Genomic DNA, 21990 nt, shown 5'->3' on the forward strand with positions numbered 1-21990 from the left:
GTCTATTGAGCAGTAGACTACAACATCAAGTGTATTCATTTACCAGAAATAAACTAAAATGTTTGTGGTTTTCTTTGACTAACATAAGACTAAACTATACTGAGATTTACTGCAGGATAAGGCTGACAAATATGACTGAAATTAAAATCATGTTTTATTTCATATATAGCCTAAAATGACTAATAACATGAAGAATGACATTTTTCTGGAACTCTTTAATTCATTTAATGCTTGCTCCAAGTGCAAAAATAAAAATGTATAAAGAAGACATGACCAAATGGACCTTAAGTGTTTTTTTTAGTCAGAAAATATTTCTTTTACATAAATGTCAGTTTAAAACATTGATAACATTTTGATGACATTTTTTACCAGGCTGATGGTCTATCTGAGTACATGTAAACATTTTATCTGACAGAACACTTGAGTTCTAACTTTGCCAGTCTAACTTTGGTTGTGCTGCTGCTTAACCAGCTGCATTTTCTCCTACTTTTTTTATCAAATCTTTCTAAATTATTTATGGAAATAACATTTTCAAGTTATCAGCAATCATCATTGTAGCACCATGAAGCCTATAAATGCTTTTTGTATTTGACAGGGGCAGGATTAATAGATGGTATATACTTAAATATATTGTATAATTGCCACAAATCATGCTTATTTCTACTGGACAAAATTGTTGAATGTTGCAAGCAAATAATACTTGAAAACAACAACAAACTCTTAAAAACCTTGCTAGCATACAGTAATATATATTGACACACACTGTTGATTTTTCACACAAATATTTAAGACAGCAAAGGTTTTCATTCTGAACCAACTGTTTATAAAACATTGTGAGATTATTGACCAGATTTCATCCAAATATTTAACAGTGTTGGTTTGACAGTCACCAAAGTGCATCATTGTCCACTAACCACTGACATTCATACATTTAGAAATAAAACAAATAATAAAGTGAAATAAAGACACAGATTCCTTCTTCATCTTCTTCTCCTCACAAACTCAATACTAGTCCGTCTGAGCTGTCAAATGGGCTGATCAACTTCTATTTCTTTCTCGAAGTTTGAATCATAACTAGGATTTTGACAGTCAAGGGTATTTTTGTGTCTTAGGAATTCATGTCAGATAATGCTACTTGAAACTGCTAAATGTATACTTTATGTGTTGATGATTGTGCCACATACGATGAATGCAGAAACATATTTAGCTGTATTAAATGATTTTGTAGCTGCCACAGTCTATAAGAATGATGCCATCTGTTATCACTCATATAGACAATCGTTGTTTTAATAGATCAACCACACTACCAGACTTCTCGTTAAAACTGTTGCCATACTGCCTGGTGTGTATTTATAGATAAAATGCAAGATTTCAACAATTAATGACAATGATCACGCATGTTAATGAGTTACCTATTTTACTGCATGATTGTGGTCTAACCCATCTTAGGAAAACAATTGCTCATACATGCCTAAAACAAAAAACTCAATTTTAAATGTATTCCTGTAAATAATGCCACTACACCACAATTTGAAGATGTACTGACTTGGCTTCAGTAGCTAAGCAAATACAGTAGTGAATTTGTCAGAATGCCAGAATTATAGATATTATTTAGTATTTAAAGTTTGTGCTTTTATCAAACTCAGGTCTTTGCCTCTGGTGTCTGCTGCTTGGAAACCTTTTTTATCAAATAATTTAAGATATTATTTCAGATTCATGCCTGAAGGAGAATTTAGTTATTGTGTGATTTGTAGTATTCCATTATGCTGGTGTGATAAACTGTAAACCAAGGCTAAACTGTGGGCAATTAACTCAACTTACTTTGATTTTGTCTAAAACACCATTGAGCTAATAGGACTTGTTGCACTTTTTATTCAAAGCACATATTGCACATTTAAAAATATAAGTTTCAAGTCTGAATCCCAAACACCTTGTGATACATGCATGCAGCTGCCCAAGAAAAGGCAGAGGTCTGGAAACTAAAGAGGGTAGTTTTGGAGCTTTGAAATATTTTAACTCTACACAGTAGCCTAATGACAAAGAAATTCATTTGGTGTGTGGTTTTTAAGAAATAAACTATATATTTTTTGTATCCACCCATCATAACTCACTGATTCTGCAGTACTAAATCCACTGGGAATTCCGGCTGGACAGTTGTGCACTCCACATAACGGTAAATTCTGTTTGGCTTGCATCCCTGCTTAAAACTGTTTTATATGCAGGAATGGTAATGCTGGATTTTGGGATAAAGAAGTTTTATTAGAGGCTTTTATACAGCTTCATTACTGCCTCTGCCCTCTGGACTTGGAAAGGAAATGGAAACGTCTTTCTTTTTCTCCCTTTCAAAAGTCAGTGTTACGATGAACAGTCATGACTCCTCCGTCGTCGTCTAACGCTCACTTCGCCATTCATGCTGCTCTTCACACTGTCATCCCGCTTCCTCTTTGTCGTCTGAATCTATTGAAAAAATATAGCATTCAAGATTGTGCTCAGACAAAAGAATACTGATGAGGCATCTCATAAACAACTATAAAAAACAGCAAAATTGACAACAAGATTGGTCATTGACATTGAGAAGCTGTTTTAGTAACATGTTGGTTCTTGTTTTTTGACTACTGATTTATATTTTTAGCCAGAAAACGTGTCAGCATCAGTAAATGATAAAATCAAACCCACAAATGAACACCAGAGGCCAGTAGTACACTGATAATGAAAGCACAATTACACACATGAAGACAATACAGAATGTTGATTTGTTATCAAAATATAACACAAACCACTGAAAAAAATTATATAAACCACATGAATGAATGAAATGCCCATGAATATGGGGGGCATTCTCACCATCAGACTCAAAAAATGCCTGATAAATGGTCAAAACATACACATATTGGTCAAATACAAACACTCCAGTTCCCTGGGCAATGCTGTGAAATGCACATACAGAAAAAATATGTCATCTGTGGCAGCAGCTGGGCACACCTGCCTGTCAGACTATTTCCTACTTTTACACCCTCTGTCCTTGCGCTCAATACATGAGCAGTCTCCCACAAGCCTTTGTGAGCAGATGCGTTACTGCTGTGTTTCACCTCTACCAGCCTACCCCTAGTGAACTACTTCATGGCAGAGAGGGTACCTATAGCTTTCAGTCACAAACAGAAGATTGTATTTGAGAAAGCTACAACTAAAAAGAAGTTGGAGGATGCAACAACTAAAACCAGAATTAATATTGTCATAGTTTCTCGATGATAAAAGAGCAAAAGCCATGGTGACTGTATTTCTGCTGGGCATTAGTTTCAATTTGTTTTGGGGAGATTTGTTGTTTTCCTGAAATAGCAAACATAACTGTTCTGTATGAATTAGCTCAACGCTAATGTTGCTACCCCTTTTCCACTGAAGCAGTCCTGGAGCTGGTCTGGAGTCAGTGCCTAATTTTGAACCAGTACGTTGCATTTCAACAGCAAAAGAACTGGCTCTGGGCCAGGAAAACTGGTTTTAACTTGGCATGAACTCTGCTGGTCTAGAACATCTTACATCAGGAGCTGGAAGCAGGATTATCGTGACAAACAAGGCCAAGTGTGACCTTGTTTGGGTTCCAGTATAGGCTCACAAAGCCAGGAGCAACACGACAAGGGACACGATGAAGTGCACCATAGTTGTTTTTGTGCTTAGCACTAGCATTCCTGGGAAAGCAAAGACATACAGTGATGTAATTATGTGGATCTGTGGTGACTCCAGCCCATGGAAAAGCAAACCATTTCGTAGAAGGTTCACAAGTTAAATAAGTTTGGACTGGCTCGAGCACCAACTCCGAACTAGAACATAGCTCATGTTGAAAAGGAGAATGTGATTGCCTTCTCAATACTCCCTCGTAGAAAAAAAAAAGACTCCTGAGTCATTAGGCTGCTTCGGAGATAAGTCGGAACCAAAGAGTGAGAATAATTTGATCGCTTACATTCAAGCTGCCTGTGGTTGGGTTTTTCAGTGTTGCTAACTATATCTTTAACTGTTCTGATTTGTGATTTTTCAACATAGTGTAGCGGCCATAGGAGGGCGCTTGACGCAGAGGATTGTGGGTAAAAAGGAAAGCTGGTTATTGGTGTTGTTTTCTGTGTTCTACTGTTCATGTTCATGTATTAATTGTTCACTGTGTGTATGTAGGTTATTGTGGGGGGTTATAAGGTGGAAAAGGGGTTGTGAGTTCGGGGAAGGGGATTAAGATACCGTGACTGTGGGAGGCTGCTGGGGGAAGGACCCTTCTTGGGTTGCTGTATGCAAGTTGTTGGAGCTATGCTCTGTGTTGTGTGACTAAATAAATACGCGTTCGGAGTCGTGCGGTGTATGGGGCACGGGCGCCAATAAGAAAAGAGACACTGTGTGAGAGTGAGTTCTTGCTAGCTCTCATAGTTACCTTCTTAGCCAGCTTCTAGTTCGCCACATTGGTGTCAGAAGTGGGATTCGATTGTCTAGAAGATAAATGATGGATCCAGAAATACGTGAACTAGAACGAGCTGTAGCAGAGAGCAGTCTGCTGTTGGAGCAGATAAGATGTGGCCGTCAGCAGAGACCAGAGGGTGCCAGCGTACCGCGAACGGGTGCCACAGAAACAAAGAGAGTGGCCACCGAGAACCTAACACCCCTAGCGATGAGTGCTGTCGTCAATGCTCCGACGAACGCAACTCGCTATGAGGTGATGCACCAGACTCCCAAGACACCGGCTAAGCTTCCCCGGTTCAATGGAACAACTCCGCTGGAGCCTTACCTCACTCAGGTGCGTCTTGCCGCGCTACACAGCGGATGGAGTGAGAAAGAGACGGCTACCCACCTGGCGTTAGCTCTGGAAGGAGAGGCATTACAGATTCTGGTCGACCTCCCTCCCCCAGAGAGCCAGGAATTACCCGCAGTTATAGCCGCACTGGAGAGACGGTTCGGGGAGAGGGTTGCAGTGGAGCAGAGCCGTGCCCAGCTGGCCAACCGACGGCGTGGCGATGGCGAGAGCCTGGGGAGCTACATGGCCGACCTGCGACTCTATGCCCGGCGGGGCTATCCTACTTTTCCACCAGCTGTCCGGGAGGAGTTGAGCCTGCATGCATTCCTCCGCGGGCTCAGCCCCGGACGGCTGCGCCAGCACGTCTGCCTGATGTCACCCCGCTCTCTGGAGGAGGCCCTGCTGGAGGCTCAGCGAGCAGAGGACGTACTGGCCGAGGAACAGCCACACCCGAGGTCACCAGGCCGGCGACTGATAGCCCGAGCAGCTGAGCCCGACGGCGAAGGAGGGGATACCCCAGAGAGCATCTGTATGGCCCAATCGGTGACCACCCCTTTGAGGCGTCGCAGAGAAGGACCCTGTTTCCGCTGTGGGGAGCTGGGTCATCTGGCTCGGGACTGCCCTGCTCCGGCACCGAGAGGCAGAGACCAGCAGCTGTCGGGAAACGGAAAAAGGGCGGGGCAGTGAGGGGTTTCCCGCCCCAGGACCAACATAGTCCCCTAGAACTGTGCACGGTCGCCAGCTGTGAAAGACATTTAAAAGGATTATATTTGACTTGCACTTTGGAGGGGCGACCCTGTCGAGCTCTAGTGGACACAGGGTCCACCATTTGCCTGCTTCGGCCAGGAACTCTGCCGGGCACCAGTGGGGCGCACCCAGAAGGGTGGGTATCTACCAACACTGAACTATTGACAGTGACTGGACAAAAGACTCCCATGCCAGGGAAGAAAACACTGCAAGTCGTGGTGGGGTCCCGGGTGGTGTGTCATGAGTTCTGGCTAGCACCCATCCGTGATGATTGCATCATTGGCTTGGACCTGCTGACCCGCTGGGGTGCCTGTGTCGATGTGGCGGGGCCTGCCCTTTGCCTTGACACGGAGACCGTGGCACTCCAATCCGGTCGGAGTGTAGAGAGTCAACCAAGTGGGGCACGAGCAGGAGACAACCAGCCGAGTTCAGTAGGTGACCCACCCATAGTGCCAGCAGCCGCTCCTTTAGGGGCCCCTGAAGGAAAGATAAAGGAAGCTGTGGAGGAGCTGCTGCAGTGAAGTAGACAACACCTGAGCCCCCAGAAGAGTGGACAGTTGGAGCAGCTCCTGTATGAGTTTGTGGACATTCTGGCTGCAAGGGATGAGGACTGCACTCAAACAGGACTGGTGCAGCATCATATAGAGACTGGTGACGCACAACCTATTCGCCTCCGACCCCATAGACTGCCCCTGGCCAAACGACAGGTTGCAGAGGACCTAATTCAAGCTATGGCCAGTAACGGGATTATTGAGCCCTCCAGCAGTCCCTGGGCCGCTCCGGTAGAACTAGTGAAAAAGAAAGGGGGAGGATGGCGGCCCTGTGTGGACTACCGTCGCCTTAATGCAGTCACCAAGAAGGATTCATACCCTTTGCCCCGCATCGACGACGCGCTGGATCATGTAGCAGGGTCGTCCTGGTTCAGCTCCCTTGACTTGCGCAGTGGATACTGGCAGGTAGAGCTAACACCAGAGGCAAAACCCAAGACTGCCTTCACAATCGGGGAGGGACTGTGGCAGTTCCGGGTCATGCCATTTGGACTATGTAATGCCCCTGCAACATTCGAGCGCCTGATGGAGAGGGTGCTCAATGGGATCCCCAGAGATCGCTGTGTAGTGTATTTGGATGACCTCTTGGTGCATGCCAGTGACTTTGGGGGGGCTTTGAAGAACCTCAGGGAAGTGTTCTCTGCCATCCGGCAGGCCGGGTTGCGGTTGAACCCGGCCAAGTGCAACCTGATGGCCGGGGACACAATGTTTTTGGGACATGTGGTCAGCGGTCAAGGGGTGGCTACTGACTCTGGTAAGGTGGCAGCCGTGAAGGACTGGCCGACACCAACCACCATCAGTGAGCTGCGGAGTTTTCTGGGGCTGGCGTCGTATTACAGGAGGTTCGTAAGGAACTTTGCCAGCATTGCCAGCCCCCTACATCAGCTGACTGAAAAGGGACGAGCCTTCGGATGGACTCAGGCGTGCGATGCCGCCTTTCAACAGCTCAAGATGGCGTTGGTTGACGCCCCAGTGTTGGCTTATCCCTATCCCCAGCAGCCCTTCATTTTGGATACCGATGCCAGCAATGTGGGAGTCGGGGCGGTTCTCTCACAGATGGAGGGCGGTGCAGAGAGAGTGGTGGCCTACTACAGTTGTAGTCTGAACCGGGCAGAGCGCAACTACTGTGTCACCAGACGGGAGTTGCTTGCTGTGATCCTGGCGGTGAGACACTTCAGGCCATATCTGTTGGGCAGTCAGTTCCTCTTGCGCACTGACCATGCTTCGCTCACCTGGTTGCTCACCTTCCGGCAGCCTGAGGGCCAGGTGGCGAGGTGGTTGGAAGTGCTGCAGGAGTATCGGTTTGAGGTCCAACATCGACCAGGGCATCGACATGCCAATGCTGATGCCCTCTCCAGGCGACCCTGTGCGGAGGGGATGTGCCGTCACTGCCAGCGCCAGGAGGAGAGAGAGGGGTCAGAGCCGGCGATGGTGGTAGAACGAGTATCTGGCCCCACAGGCCCCGGCGTAGCGGCGGCGGAACTGCACAGTAGAGGTGGGGGACCATCGGTGACGTCATCGGCTGGGCAAGCAGCAGGTGACCACCTGTTCACCAGGGCCCAGCTGCGACAACAGCAGGCAGCAGATCCCGCTCTGGCCATGGTGAAAGGGTGGCTGGAGGCACAGCAGTGTCCGGACTGGAAAACCATAGCAGCGGAGGGGCCGGAGGTGAAGGTGCTGCATTCCCAGTGGAACAACCTAGAGTGTCACGAGGGGGTGCTCCATCGACGATGGCATGCCCCTGGCCGGGGGACCGATCTGCTGCAGCTGTTGGTACCTCGGGCCCTGAGGGCAGAGGTTCTCCAGATGGTTCATGGCGTGGTGTCGACCAAGGGCGGAATTTCGAAAGCCGTCTGTTCCGTGAAGTGTGCCACCGGATGGGGGTGAGGAAGACGAGGACGACGCCCCTTCACCCCTAGAGTGATGGCCTGGTGGAGCGGTTTAACCGGACTCTGGCTACTCAGCTGGCCATTCTTACTGATCGGCATCAGAGGGACTGGGACCAACACCTGCCTCTGGTTCTGTGGTCCTATAGGACGGCAGTACAGGAATCTAGTCAGTGCACCCCTGCTGCACTGATGTTTGGGAGGGAACTTCGTACCCCAGTGGACCTGGTGTTTGGGGCACCCCCTGAGCCGGAAATAGTTGGGGGAATGGAGTTGGATTATTACCGGAGGCTGCGAGAGAGGCTTCAGGTGGTGCATGACCTGGCACGACAGGCCCAGAAGAATGCAGGGGTAAGACAAAAGCGGGCTTACGACAACCGGTGTTATGGGGGGACATTTCAAGTGGGGGACCAGGTGTGGGTTTATTGCCCTGTGCGAAAGAGGGGTGTCTCCCCAAAGCTCAATAGTCACTGGCGGGGACCAGGGTCTGTGGTGGGGCGTCTTTCGGATGTGGTGTTCCGGATAAGGATGCCAGATGGCGGCAAGACAGTGGTTCTGCATAAGGACCGGTTGGCCCCCTACCATCCCTTGATTTCAACTGGAGGGGGTGGGGGAGGGGAGTCTGCCTCTGCCCCTGGGGACGGTAGCATGGACAATATAGGCTCGGTGCCAGGGCCATCCACCAGGCCTGAGGGCGAGGGGAGACCAGTGCGGAGTCGGCGGACTCCTGGACACTTAAGAGACTTTGTGTTGGGTGATGGGGTCAGTGGGGACACTTGACCCCTCAGGTGGGGGCTATGTAGCGGCCATAGGAGGGCGCTTGACGCAGAGGATTGTGGGTAAAAAGGAAAGCTGGTTATTGGTGTTGTTTTCTGTGTTCTACTGTTCATGTTCATGTATTAATTGTTCACTGTGTGTATGTAGGTTATTGTGGGGGGTTATAAGGTGGAAAAGGGGTTGTGAGTTCGGGGAAGGGGATTAAGATACCGTGACTGTGGGAGGCTGCTGGGGGAAGGACCCTTCTCGGGTTGCTGTATGCAAGTTGTTGGAGCTGTTATTATGCTCTGTGTTGTGTGACTAAATAATCGGAGTTCGTGCGGTGTATGGGGCACGGGCGCCAATAAGAAAAGAGACACTGTGTGAGAGTGAGTTCTTGCTAGCTCTCATAGTTACCTTCTTAGCCAGCTTCTAGTTCGCCACAATAGTAATGTTTTGGTGGATCATAAAACTATCTAGAAATGGTAAGCAAGTCAGTTACTCACAGTCACTGCAAATGTCTAAAAAAGAACACAGATAACTGATCATATCAGTCCCATGGTGTGTGAGTGCGGTAATGCATTAAATGTTATAATTATGTCTTCTACGATTAATGTTCATTGTAAATTCACTTAAGAGAAAGGAAAAAAGGAACACTACCAAGTCATGTTGATAGTTTACACTTATTCAGGAACAGTAAGTGTACTGACCTTGGCGTCCTGTTCTGCAAATTTCTGGAACATGTTCGCGTAGGTCTTCTTATCTTGTTCATGATGTTCCTTAATCTTACTCTGGCAGATAGAAATCTGAGCACGAGCTGCCCGATTCAAAGGATTGATTTGAAGCACTTGCTGAAAGTCTGCATTGGCCAGGCTGAACTCGTTGCGGAGGAGACGGGCTTCCCCACGCCTATACAAAGCCTTCTCATTGATCTCATCGAGCTCAATCACCTTATTGAAATACACACAGAGAAGAATATATTAAAAACAGCAGCAACTACAGCAAAGTGCTGTTGTCAAATTAATTTCATTTAACAGAAAAGACAAACAAGAAGGATCATCAGAGTGATGAAGCTCACCTTGTTGCAATTCTCCACTGCTTGTGAGAACTCTTTTATCCTCAGGAAACACAACGCTAAATTCAGGTGGGCTGTCAAAACAAAGTCTTTTATTCTCTTCTGTTGCTCTACCCCAGTACCACACTCGATCTCTAGCCACGAAATAATACGCTGGTACTGGATGACAGCCTGGTAGTACTGCCCTGCCTAGAAACAGGAGATATTACCAATTTATGACCATGTAAACAAGAACAAAATCATTTAAGATTTAAAATAAAGGTTGGGAACTGTACCTTAAAATACTGATTCCCTTTATGCTTCACCTCAGCAGCCAACTCCAGCTTTTCATTCAAGTCCATTTCCCAGGATTCTTTAGCCTTGTGGACGCACAGCAACACAGTGAGTTAAGTTTGATTGTAGGTAGATTTTAGGTTTAATCTGAAATCATCTTTCAGTCTATCTTAAATTAACCCTAAAACAATATATATCTAATGATGTAAATAAAATAAAATGTATGTGAAGTGTGTGTGCGTTTATTCATTATAAAGCACTGCTCACCTTTTTAAAGTCCTTTAAGGTAACTTCATATACAACATCTTTGTCTGGTCCAATTTTGTATTCTGGTTTGCCTTCACTTCCAAAGCCATACCTGTAAAAAAAATAAGAATATGCATGAGCCTGTTCAATCAATCAATCAGACTTTATTTGTATAGCCCCTTACATCAGCCATAGCTGAACGAAAGTACTTTACAAACAGAAACAAACAGAAACAAACAAATTAGGCACAACGATGGCATCAACTCAAGCCATTTGACTTTTAAACAACTATGGACATGGCAAACCCCATCTGTGACAAGTGAAAATTCTTCATGTTACACCTGTCACAGTTTGTGTTTTTTTAGCAATATTTTAGGAACTTGTTAAAAATAAAATCACACTCTCACTATGGGAATGGAGGTTGATTTAAATTAAAACAAATGACACAATAGAAGAGCTGGTTTCAACCCACTGCCTTTTATTATGAATCTACACTCTCAGTATTTCCATATAAATAGGGGTCAGGATGTACAGGGATGTCATTTTTCAATGATGCTAAGAGGCTGATTGTCCTAGATAAATGTAGATTTCTTTTATTTAAGCTGGAAAAGCATATGAATATAGTTTTACATATATTCTTTTTGTTTTTATGTATTTATTTTTTCTGTCAGATTTATTTTTGTGTTAGTTAACTACATGCTGGCACTCTTGCTCTATGAATTGTTATTATGCTATGAATTCCCAAGAACTTATCACTAGTACTTTGTATTGTTTTGCCTGAGGGGATAAGGGGGATGGTTGGTGGGAGTGGAATTAAAGCAATGATACTGATGTGGTTTGGGCAGTACAATGTTCTCTATTTATTTGTATAATTCCTCAAAATTAATTTTATTTAAGAGAACTATATAAATGTGGTTTGGGCTATACTTCATGATCTCTTCTGTTATTTTTTCTTGGAGGAGAATGGCAGGGAATCCCAAAAAATATAGAGAGGTGGATTCAGTTCTATCTTATCAGTTTTAGATTTTCTGTAACTTACTTTGGTTTTAAATAAAGTACACAGCACTCTCCTTTCTGCATCTTGTCCATGGCTCGGTCCACTCCCAGGGGTACACCTTTATCTTCTCCCTCACCAACAATAAAGCTGACATCCCTGCAGTCAAACAGTCGACCACCACAACTCCCCTCCAGGTGCACTGTGGGACACATGACACAATTTAATCTTTGATGTAACTTATTTACTGTATTTGTTATTTAGCAAACTGGCCCAATATCAATATTTATCCATGAAGAAAAATATGTTGTTACCGTCAACACTTGATCCATCATTGGGATTAGTGTAACCATCCCCTTTGACCTTTATTCTTCTTATGATGCCGCCGTCATCTGTAAGCATCTCTCCTTCGAACTTGAGTAGCTCCATCTGTTTTGGTGTAAACATTTATTTAATCATGGTATTACACAAATAGTGATCTAAGTTCAAAACTACAGCTCTTCAGAGTCTTGGTGTGTGGTGTGACAGTAAGTGTGGGAAAAGAAGAACAAATGCATAACAGACGACATGAAATAATCATCAGTCATAAAAACAAAAGAAGTGATTGAAAAAAGAACTTTTGGTGCAGGACAAGTAGAAGCAGATGTTTATGTACATGTTTTGGAGAACAAATATCGTGAATCAGCCAGCTAAGACTAATACTCAATAGTGAATCAATATGTGTTTATACACCAGCCTCCACTTACAGAGTTAATAGTTAAGCCTACAGGAGGAGTGAAAGTTAATAAATACCTTACTGAACATAGTGTACAACTGTATAAATACATTATAGTTTGTTACAACTGCTAGATAAGGAACTTAAAATAAGGTGTTACATAAAATTCAATAACTCTTGAAAAAAGTGTATGAATAATCTCACTATGTCTACGTGTACAGCGCTTGTTAAACAATTAAATTTAAAGTTAACGCTAAAGGACAAAAGAATATTCACAGGGATACAGTATTCAATTTGTTGATTAGGACGTGTCTGTGGGAGATAACTTGTACAGTAGAGTAATTGTCAAAATGTCTTTTGATTTTTCCCAGAAATGAAATATAATTATTATTGATTATAGAGGACTGAGAAAGCCTGAATTATATCCCCATTGAGCTCCATACATGATGGTAAGATTAGCACCTGCATTATGTGGGATTGAAATAGGCAAACCATTTAATTTTATGGCCAGCTCCATCTGAATAGACTGACACACATGAAATGATCGGGGTCCCTCAGTACAATAAAAAATTTATGTACTGCACAAATGGCACCACCTACCTCGAAGACTACCAGGGAGTTGGGAGGAATTTTGTCGGGATTTCCAGCAGGTCCATAAGCATACTCTGGTTTACAGAGAAACATGCAAAGTTCTCCTCTCTGCATGGACAACACACCGATGTCCCAGGCCTTAAGGATTTGTCCTGTGAGTGGGTAAATTCATTTTAAAAATCAGTGAGAAAAGATAGTGCTGGTTTCTCTGGCACCGAGTTACACGAGAAGGTCGATATCAGTCTCAACACAATCTGTCAAATACATACTTGAAGCCAGCAGTTGATTAGCTTAGCTTAGCATAAAGAATGGAAATGAGGAAATAACTAGCCCGACTCTGTCCACTGGCAAGAAAATCTCTGAAGACACCTGTAAAGATCAGCAATTAAAGGAATATTTTGAGATTTTGGTTATTTTTCTGCTGCCACTAGGCTTCTACATGTCAGCTTATCAGGTGGTCAGATACCTTTAAAAACCGTATTCCCCCACACCTTTCCAACATTGGACTTGGGGGGGGAGTTCGGATTTCAAAACCCTAAGGTTTAACATTAAACCCAAAGGGTAGAAAAAAGACAGCAGATCAATGATGTCAAACTTAATAAAAGTCATGCAGAGAGGTCAGTGCTGCAGGTAGACTCTAAGTTACCCAAGTTAACCAGTCTCACATTTAACATTACGTTCTTGCAAGAAGCAGATGACCTAAGTTAATTTAACTAACAATCCACAAAGAATTAAACAATAGAACAGAAAAACAGCTGAGACTAACTACAGAAATCCAGGCAGCCCACCAACAATTTAACATTAAAGGCTGTAGACAGTTATGTAACATTTCAGTAACCTATCTTTGGCACTAGAAATTATTAAATTCCTGGATTAATATTAGCAGTCAATCATCTACATCTTCCGGTAGATATTAAATAGACCAATGTCACTGTATTAATGTCATCCGACAATTTAGCTTCTCCTTCCAAGCTAAACCCAGTGAATACTATTTTAGTCCACAATCCAGTTTCTCATTTATTGGTTGCTCTGTAGACAGTAGTGTAAGCAAAACAGACTTTTCCAACAACCTCGCAATAAATTCAAAGCAATGTCTATAGCTGTACACATTCCAGGTAATCATAATTGTAATGTAAGAAAATAAAAAAATTTAAAAAATGCGAGTAACATTACTGACAAACACCAGTCTAAAGCATTTCAGCTTTTTGTTGACAAAAAATCAAATGACAAAATGCTGAGTAAAACCAATGTGCATTTTCATCAAAAGGCTCAATCTAAATAAAAATTACTTGGCAAAGTTAACACTGCTTCATATTCCAGCATGTTTTTCATTCTTGACACAATTATTTCAGTGTGAGCAGTGGTGTTGGACTATGAATGCCTTCCATGTCTGAAAATCTGCACATTTATCCCTAGATTTGAACAATGTGTTTCACCCATGTCTGTGACAGCCAACTTTTTACTTCACCTCCCTTCAGAATGATTATACTTTTGATTCCCAGTGTGCTCAGACAATATGCCATAAGAACTAGTTCTAATTAAACTTAGCTCTACTGAGAAGATGCTAAATGGCCCAGATGTGCATAAAGGCAGAAACAGGACAAAGCAAAAGAATAACAATTTTTGGTTTTACAAAGGAGTCAGCTTATATGACTATTCTCAGTCCTGGCTATTCTGTGAAACCAGGAATTGTCTTGTTTACACTTTGTTTTTTATTAAACAAATGAGTACCTTGCTAACTGACCCTAAAGCACCATCAGTTTTAACAGTAATGTGTACCTACCCTTGCCCACATTGAAACAAAAAGGTTCTTGGCGATCTCGACTGCAGTCAAATTTCTTCCCATTGAGCAGTCTTCCAGTGTAGTGGACAGTAACTCTGTCCCCAATCATTGGTCGGTCTCCATCTAAACCTGGATGTTTTACAACCTGCAGACAGAAAGATCAGCATCCAGTGCTACTACAAAATGCTTTTGACAGAGAAAATAGAATTGATAGGAACAAACAGAGACAAAAAAAACATGCCTTATGGTGAAACAGCGAGTCCCAGTTGTGCCCGAATGCCTACAATAAAACGTTAAATTTAAAGCAATGACAATAAATACCTTGATAACACCTTGGTCTTTGTTGGGAGTTATATCAGTGCCCTTTGCAGCAAATATGGCTGTGACTGACTGGGCATCCATTGGCAAATCCTGATCAGTGGTCATTTCTGCGTGTGGGCATCACACAGTAACACTGAAAAAAACATGAACACACGAGCCCACACATGTTAGCAATCTGAGCAACAGAAATAATATGTCCTTCTGTCTCATGTTTTCCCTTTGGGACAAGCTTGAAATAAAGAAAATGGCAATTAACTCATAGAATTTGTGGAGATGGACTGGGAAATCACAATCTCTGACAAAAATGTCAATAAGAGGTCTATAATCAACACATTAAATATGACTTTTGCCCAGACATTATGTACTTTGTAGCTATTTAAGGCCACATTTTCTAATGTCATGTACTCTACTGAAGATATATTTACAGTTTTGCTGCAGAAGTCATATTAACATTAGTTTTATAAGAAGTATTATTCTGAGCTGCAGTTACAGTGATATCACTCATCTGTATCATACTCTGTCTGATCCCCAACAGATAAAGAAATTACATAACTATAAAACTATATTAAAGTCAGTGGCTAGTTGCTTACTATAGTAATTTTATTCTGTAACTCGCTGTACTCATGATAGTACAGTATGTTCAGGACTATTATTTAATAATAGTCAATGCCAAAATAATAGTCAATGCCAAACTATGTCTGCAGTACAGCAGAAATTAATTTAGATATCTGCACTGTTAATTTTGTGATGAGTATTTCAACATTATTCCTCTGTGTTAAAGCCTCATATGTACTGGAAAAGTGTGGGCTCGATAACACTCACACACTCTACTGATAAAGTTGCATCATCAAGTACAGTCATGTTGATCTTTTTCAGTGTTTGTGATGAGGCAGATGAAAATCTTAGATTTGATCAAAACTGATATAATAATAATATAATGCAGCGTATTTCTGGCTTCGACTGGTGATGTGGTTTCTTTATTGCTTTCATTTTTGCATCTTTCAGGCTGTTACACAGTTTTTGGCCTTTATCTGAATAGCCCACAGAACCAAAGATGCTTTGATGAGATTTCTTTCTTGTGCAGCCTATATGTACAGAATACTGTAACTTTACCAATATCAAACTACTATTCTCTCCTCTCTTTCTTATAGAAAGAATAAAATAGAAAGAAAGAATAGAAAGAATAAAACTTTTTTAAACAATATTCTAAACACATCCACTTTTGGGGCATCACAGTTTTAATATTTGCACACAAATATCCATCCAATAACCTCAATAAACTGAAGAACAGGTAAAGACAAATTATAACTTTCAGCAAATTAAAGTTTATTCAAATGCTTGTTTTTATTTTCACTACCCAGCCTTTACTACTATTGCTGATATAATCCCCAATATACATTTTCCAGTAACCTTTGACATATAGATATGTTTTTGTACATCACAATAGTTTTCTGAAGTTGTATGTAATGCAACCGCCCTAATTAAAAATGCCCACAGCTACAATTATACTGATTAAAATTAGGTAGTGTCTGACAAACCAGTAAACCATATCATAAATCTGACCACACATTTGGTGCTCTGTGCACAAGGCAGACAGATGTATTTCTATACTAGTGTTTATACATTTCAGTATTGATTCATATTGATGCAAAAGTGGTAAAGTCTAGATTTAAATCAAGAATTTCCATAATAAGTAAACACATTTATGACAACATTTTACATATAATTGTAAGGAAACCTCTCTGTTCTAGAAATGTTTTAAATATAGTCTAACAGCTGCGTAACTCCCCTAAATTAAAAAACAAGTTCTGAAGTTGACACACTTTTGACAAATGTGAATGAGAGAGTGTAGAGAGCTAGATAGCTGCTATATAACTTTCTTCATGTTTTCTGCTTCCACCTCACACATCAATATGGAAAAATGAATTTCACAAGCAGCTTTGCCAGAGCAATAAAACTGTAATGACCTGTTGGCGTTAGAGATGCTAAATCATATCACAGCAGCAATTGTCAACATGCATAGTTACTGCCTCAATACACATAGCTGCAGGCATTTGCAGTCTGCCCTGGCAAAATAATCTTGACATTGTTTTAAGACAATGAAAAAGCTGACTAGTTATGTTAAGTATGCTGGCAAACACTATTTGGTGGCCGTTATCACATGCAACAGATGGGACGTTAACACTTGTTCACATAGCATCAGAGCACAGTTGTTCTGGGACTTCTGGCGGGATGTTACTAAGGTTAGCACATGTGGCAAAGTAATGAAGTAGTGAATACAAATGAAAATGTAACATGTAAAACAACATACGCTGTGTTAGGCTGACCAGTAAGTGCTTTCTCGAAGAACATGTTTCTCAGAAAAAAAATCAAACTTTTGTTATATTTAGGCTAGAAGAACAACGTTTTGAGTCCATATTGCTTCCATATGGGGTACAGAGCTAGTGTTTTGAAATATACTTTTCCTGAAAGTATTAATGGTATTTTTTTTAAAGGGACCATTCAGTGTTGCAAGCTTTTCAGAAGCAGGAATCCCTGTTCAGGTTTTGGAGTCAGTGTTAATGTACATGCATCCATCCATAATCTATCACTTATCCTGGAGCATCCAGGATTGCCAATGCCAGCTGACATTATGTGAGAGTTGGGGTGCACCCTGGACAGATCACCAGTCTATCACAAGGCTAACACACAGAGACTGACAAACACTCAAATTCACACCTACAGGCAATTTAGTCTTTTGATTGTGGGAGGGAGTCAGAGTACCCAGTGGAAACCCACACAGACACTGGGACAACATAGAGTCTCCACATAGAAAGACCCCAGGATCAAAGCTGTGTTTTGTGTTTGTGTTCTCTGTTTTTGTAAGAGAAACAGTATAAATAAAAATGAGAGATCACCTTACTGATATCATAGGCACAGTTTTTATCAGTCTCAGTCATCATTCAAGCTGCACTGCATATCATGTAACATTAGGACAAGTTTACATAATATAGTGTAGACCTTCTGTAGTAATATAGTGACAGACCTTCTCTCTTCTATTTCTGCCTTAAACGAATATAAAGTATTAAGATTTACTGCAAAGGCTAGTGAACTAACATGAGAGAGAGAATAGATTATACCAGAAACGGATCTGATGATAGCTTGGTGGCGTAAAATTTCCACAAAGATGATTTAAGTTTACCATACAAACTTTGCTCAATGGCACTGAGTTTTGACAGAGGGGAATAGCAGCTCTCATTAACTGCATCATTTTTCTAGATTTTTCCATCAGATGTCCTGTCTGACTTTGAGGACATCCCAGCTGCTGTCGATGACCATGTACAAATATCAGGACATTTCGCTGTGATGACCATGTTCTTAAAGAGCATGTAAATATGAACACTAAACGAAATAGTACACTGTCTAAAATATTTATGAAAAAATTGATTTCAAGTCATTTGTTCTGCGTGAGAAAGGTCTGAGGAACAGGAACATGAACCCCATCAGGGTAAAACCATAAAAATCTCTCTTAATGATAGCTGCAGAATTAATTCTTCTTCTTCTGTGTCCCTTCAGTGTCACTCTCAAAGATCAAGTGTCCATTTACTGAACTCTTCAATTCATGCAGCACAAAATGTCCGTCTCTTCAGTAGCTACACCTTGTCTTGTCTGTTTTAATTTTCATGGATTTCATTTTAAATGAAACTTACCTCTGTGCCTGTGTCTGTATGTGTAGGTGTGTGTGTGTGTGTGTGTGTGTGTGTGTGTGAGGGTGTGTGTGTGTGTGTGTGAGTGTGTGTGTGTGTGAGAACAAAATGTTCCTTCCATTCACAGTTCCCTGCTGGCAAAGCCTGATGGAGTTCACCAATCTGAGACCCCCTCACGTACAACCTTGTTTCAATATTTGGATGAAAAGTAGATTTTAATTAGTCCATTGCTGTTAATTGACCATACTTTTACAATTGTATTAACAAATAATTTAAATTTGAGTAACATTGTGATGGTCACCACTAATACATTCACATTATTAAAAGTTACTCAATCCATTTATTTTATCATTTAACTATTTGCTTTTCCTGTATGAAATAAAATATTTGTATTAAACACTTAACAGGAAAATAGATAGGATACAGATAAGAAGGCATGGAGGCTACGTGTATCTAAACTAAGATACCCTGCAGAGGAATGCAGGAACAGAATACAATGAGGCAAAAGTGTATCCAAAGACGCACACAATATCACTCTACGTACTGGATCACATCTGCAGGACTACTCTGCTGCTATGTGAGCACACAGTGCAGGACAAACCTATGTACTTCTAACACTGACTGATATCAGACAGTGTTTCTTTAACCCAACAAATACACCTTAGGTTGTTAAAAAGAAACCAGAAAATGCTTGTAAAGTTGCTTTTATAGGTATCACCTATTAAAACATGCTGCTAAAGTGGAAATGCTTTGTAGTCAATTTATTTAAATAATTTCTTTGGATGTGCAATGACATTGAAAACACCTGAATTTGATTTTTGTGTTTTTGTTTTTCATTTGTAAGGTAAAGGTAAAGAGCTGGTCATCCATTACTTACATATCTTTTCATCTCAGTGTACTAGGACAAGAAATTATCTAACGTCATTAAACATCTCCATAAGGCAGTCTGGTTCAGTTGTAGGATGTATGTCCATGTCAGCAGGTCAACTCTGTGTCAATGTCATCTTCTCATCTAAATCTAAAAAACATGCAGGCCTGGGATGCACCCATAAATTTAAAATTATTCACAGGTTACCATTACACCATGTAATGTAGGCTCCAACTCTATCCAGCATAAGCACGAAACGAACACAATAATGTTGCAAATTCTTAAAAACAGGGTTTGGCAGTATGTAATTTCTGAAGATACACCTAAGCCTAAAGGGATTTTGGATGCAAACTGCTATCATGGTTTGCCTCCACAGGGAACCACAGCCAAGTGCCACATTCACACAAACACGCTTACCTATAAAGACACACACACAGTCTTATCAGCCCCTATTTTCAAGAGCACAACTGGAACCTCAAATCCCCCAACACATGTGGCAAATTCAACATTTAGTTCTTTTATAACTGCACAACTTCAAATGGAAATATATTTTTTTTTATAACTAACAATTTATGACTCATTTAAATACAATGAGATTTTTTTAATGACAAGCATCTCTAACAAGTGTCCATATAACTCAACCTGGCGTTAACAGAAAACACTAGAAAGCCGGTCTCAGACCACTCAGTAGGACCATCTAATCTAATAGAGAATATCTAATAGAAAGAGAAAATTAAAACACTCACATATTCTTGCGCTCCTTTTTCAAAATTGCTTCTCCAGATACCCAGGTCTATTCCTTCTAATTTAAACCTTATCCAGGGTACTAAATGTTCTGCTCATATGATCAGTGAATAGCGATGTTTTCTATTTTTCTTTATCCCTTTGCGCTCTAAACGTGCCGGTGGAGCAGCCACATGGAGTTCAGACTTCAAAATGACACTGTGGAAGAGAGGCAGACGCACAGAGGGAATAAAAAAATACAGAGAGAGAGAGAGAGAGAGAGAGAGAGTAGAATAGAGTAGAGTTGTGGGAGGGCGTTTAGCGTAAAATTAAGGGCAGGTCTTGGAAAGCAGCCACAAAGTAACACAATGTTCCGGCTGTACTGTAGCTGTACTGCTGCCGCTGCTGATGAGAACACTGTGTTCCAATAGACACCCTGACCTGTAACCCGTTCCGTGCCGAGCAGGCCGGGAACAGCCTGTACCGCAGCAGGCTGTCCTCTCCGCTCAGCTGACAACACATATCATCAACACTGCTGTGTACGAGCCCTGCCTGTCTGCCTGCCTGCCACACACACGGGACGTGAACGCACCGAAATAAAACACACCTCACGCCCGATAAAACGCGTGGTGAGCCGGATTACTCTTTCTGTGAGAGACTGGGAATTTTTGTAAGCATTGTTATTTCTGGTTATATTTTATGCGTTAAGTGCAATTGCGGTTTCTGTAACTCTTATATTAAGGCAGGGACTTCGCTGAAAAACACGCATGAATGTTTTCTTTTATTATTATTGTTGTTTATTATTGTATTTATTTTAAATATTTTTTTTATCAGCGTACTGACTTGTCTAATTTTCCTTTATTGTGATTTTTACTGGTATTGTTTGTATTTGTTTACAGTGTGGAAACAAGTATTCACATGTTTTATGTAAAAGCAGCAACACATATACAAGCATATATATATATATATATATATAAATGGTATAAGTGATCACTTGTGGAGAAAACTTAGCAAACAAATGAAGAAAAGTAACAGTACTCACCAATAATGATGGCTGTTGTAATAAATATGGTCCTGGGGGTGTTCCTGTATGTGTAATTATATTTTGTAACTTTAGGAAGTGTGATAATGTTCCATGAACTATTTTGCAATTCAAATTTTAACCTGCAAAGAAAATTCAGTTGCAGTAACTATGTCATATTTTACTTGCCATCCAAGCATTTCCTGTAGCTTAATAAAGTTTTCCTTCAGTTTAAAAGTAGCTACAAATAAGTATGGAATGACTTAAACTTATGAAGCTGCTTCTGGTGTTGGTTTTTTAGAATTTGAGAAAATTTCATGCATAACTATTTAACAAGTTCTTGTTTTACACGTTAAATCTTAAATCTGCAAAGAAAACAGTGCAATTGTATTTCAATAACCATTAAAATTGTAACTTGAATTATTATATCTATTTGCCTTGCTCCTAGCCAAACCCTATATCAACATACCAGTAAGTATTAAAAGTAAAAGTAGACACTCAAGGATAGAATAGTGTAATGCATCATGCTTAAAAAGTATCATGATAAATATAATTTTAGCTACTTCGTGATTTATCTATTATTGTTGATTAGAAAACACGTTATAAGTAATAGACCATTGAAACACATGGTATTGAAAGTGAAAGTACTTCCTGTTAAGAACTGTCTCATTGACAAGTTCCACAATTCTCTGAACACTACAGGAGGTATGTAGCACCATTCTTCCACAAGATATTCCCTTATTTGGTGTTTTGATGTTGGTGGTGGAGAGTGCTGTCTAACACAGTGTTTAATTGAGTTGAGTTCTGGTGCCTATGAAGAAAACAGTATATGCTTCATATCATTTTCATACTCACCCAACTGTTCAGTGACCCTTCATGCCCTGTACAGATACATCTGCATTTGTTGTTTCCCCATTGTTGTTGCTCCACTCATTGTCCTTTAAATTTGTCAATCATGTGTACTTGCTGTGTTAATTGACACAATAATG

General features: G+C 41.2%; 1 protein-coding gene across 1 annotated transcript; it reads right to left on the minus strand.

Moving 5' to 3' along the window:
* Window positions 1-202: 202 nt before the first annotated feature.
* fkbp5 (FKBP prolyl isomerase 5) lies at window positions 203-20230 on the minus strand. Its single transcript, XM_026306697.2, has 11 exons — window positions 20004-20230; window positions 14704-14836; window positions 14383-14527; window positions 12609-12751; window positions 11608-11722; window positions 11339-11495; window positions 10321-10411; window positions 10056-10139; window positions 9784-9969; window positions 9416-9655; window positions 203-2457 (listed from the first exon to the last, which is right to left on the minus strand). Exons 2-11 carry the CDS (start codon window positions 14806-14808, stop codon window positions 2356-2358), a joined length of 1368 nt encoding a protein of 455 aa, XP_026162482.1. The 5' UTR covers window positions 14809-14836; window positions 20004-20230; the 3' UTR covers window positions 203-2355.
* Window positions 20231-21990: the final 1760 nt, after the last annotated feature.

This window comes from Mastacembelus armatus, chromosome 5 (assembly GCF_900324485.2).
Source record: "Mastacembelus armatus chromosome 5, fMasArm1.2, whole genome shotgun sequence".
NCBI lineage: Eukaryota > Metazoa > Chordata > Actinopteri > Synbranchiformes > Mastacembelidae > Mastacembelus > Mastacembelus armatus.

Bases quoted from the DNA above. Each gene is read 5' to 3' on its own strand.
- fkbp5 (XM_026306697.2), bottom strand. From the start codon at position 14,808: ATGACCACTGATCAGGATTTGCCAATGGATGCCCAGTCAGTCACAGCC. The intron at 14,528-14,703 runs GTATTTATTGTC...TTCTGTCTGCAG, and splicing joins AAGACCAAGGTGTTATCAAG to GTTGTAAAACATCCAGGTTT. The intron at 9,970-10,055 runs GTACAGTTCCCA...TCCTGTTTCTAG, and splicing joins AAGGGAATCAGTATTTTAAG to GCAGGGCAGTACTACCAGGC.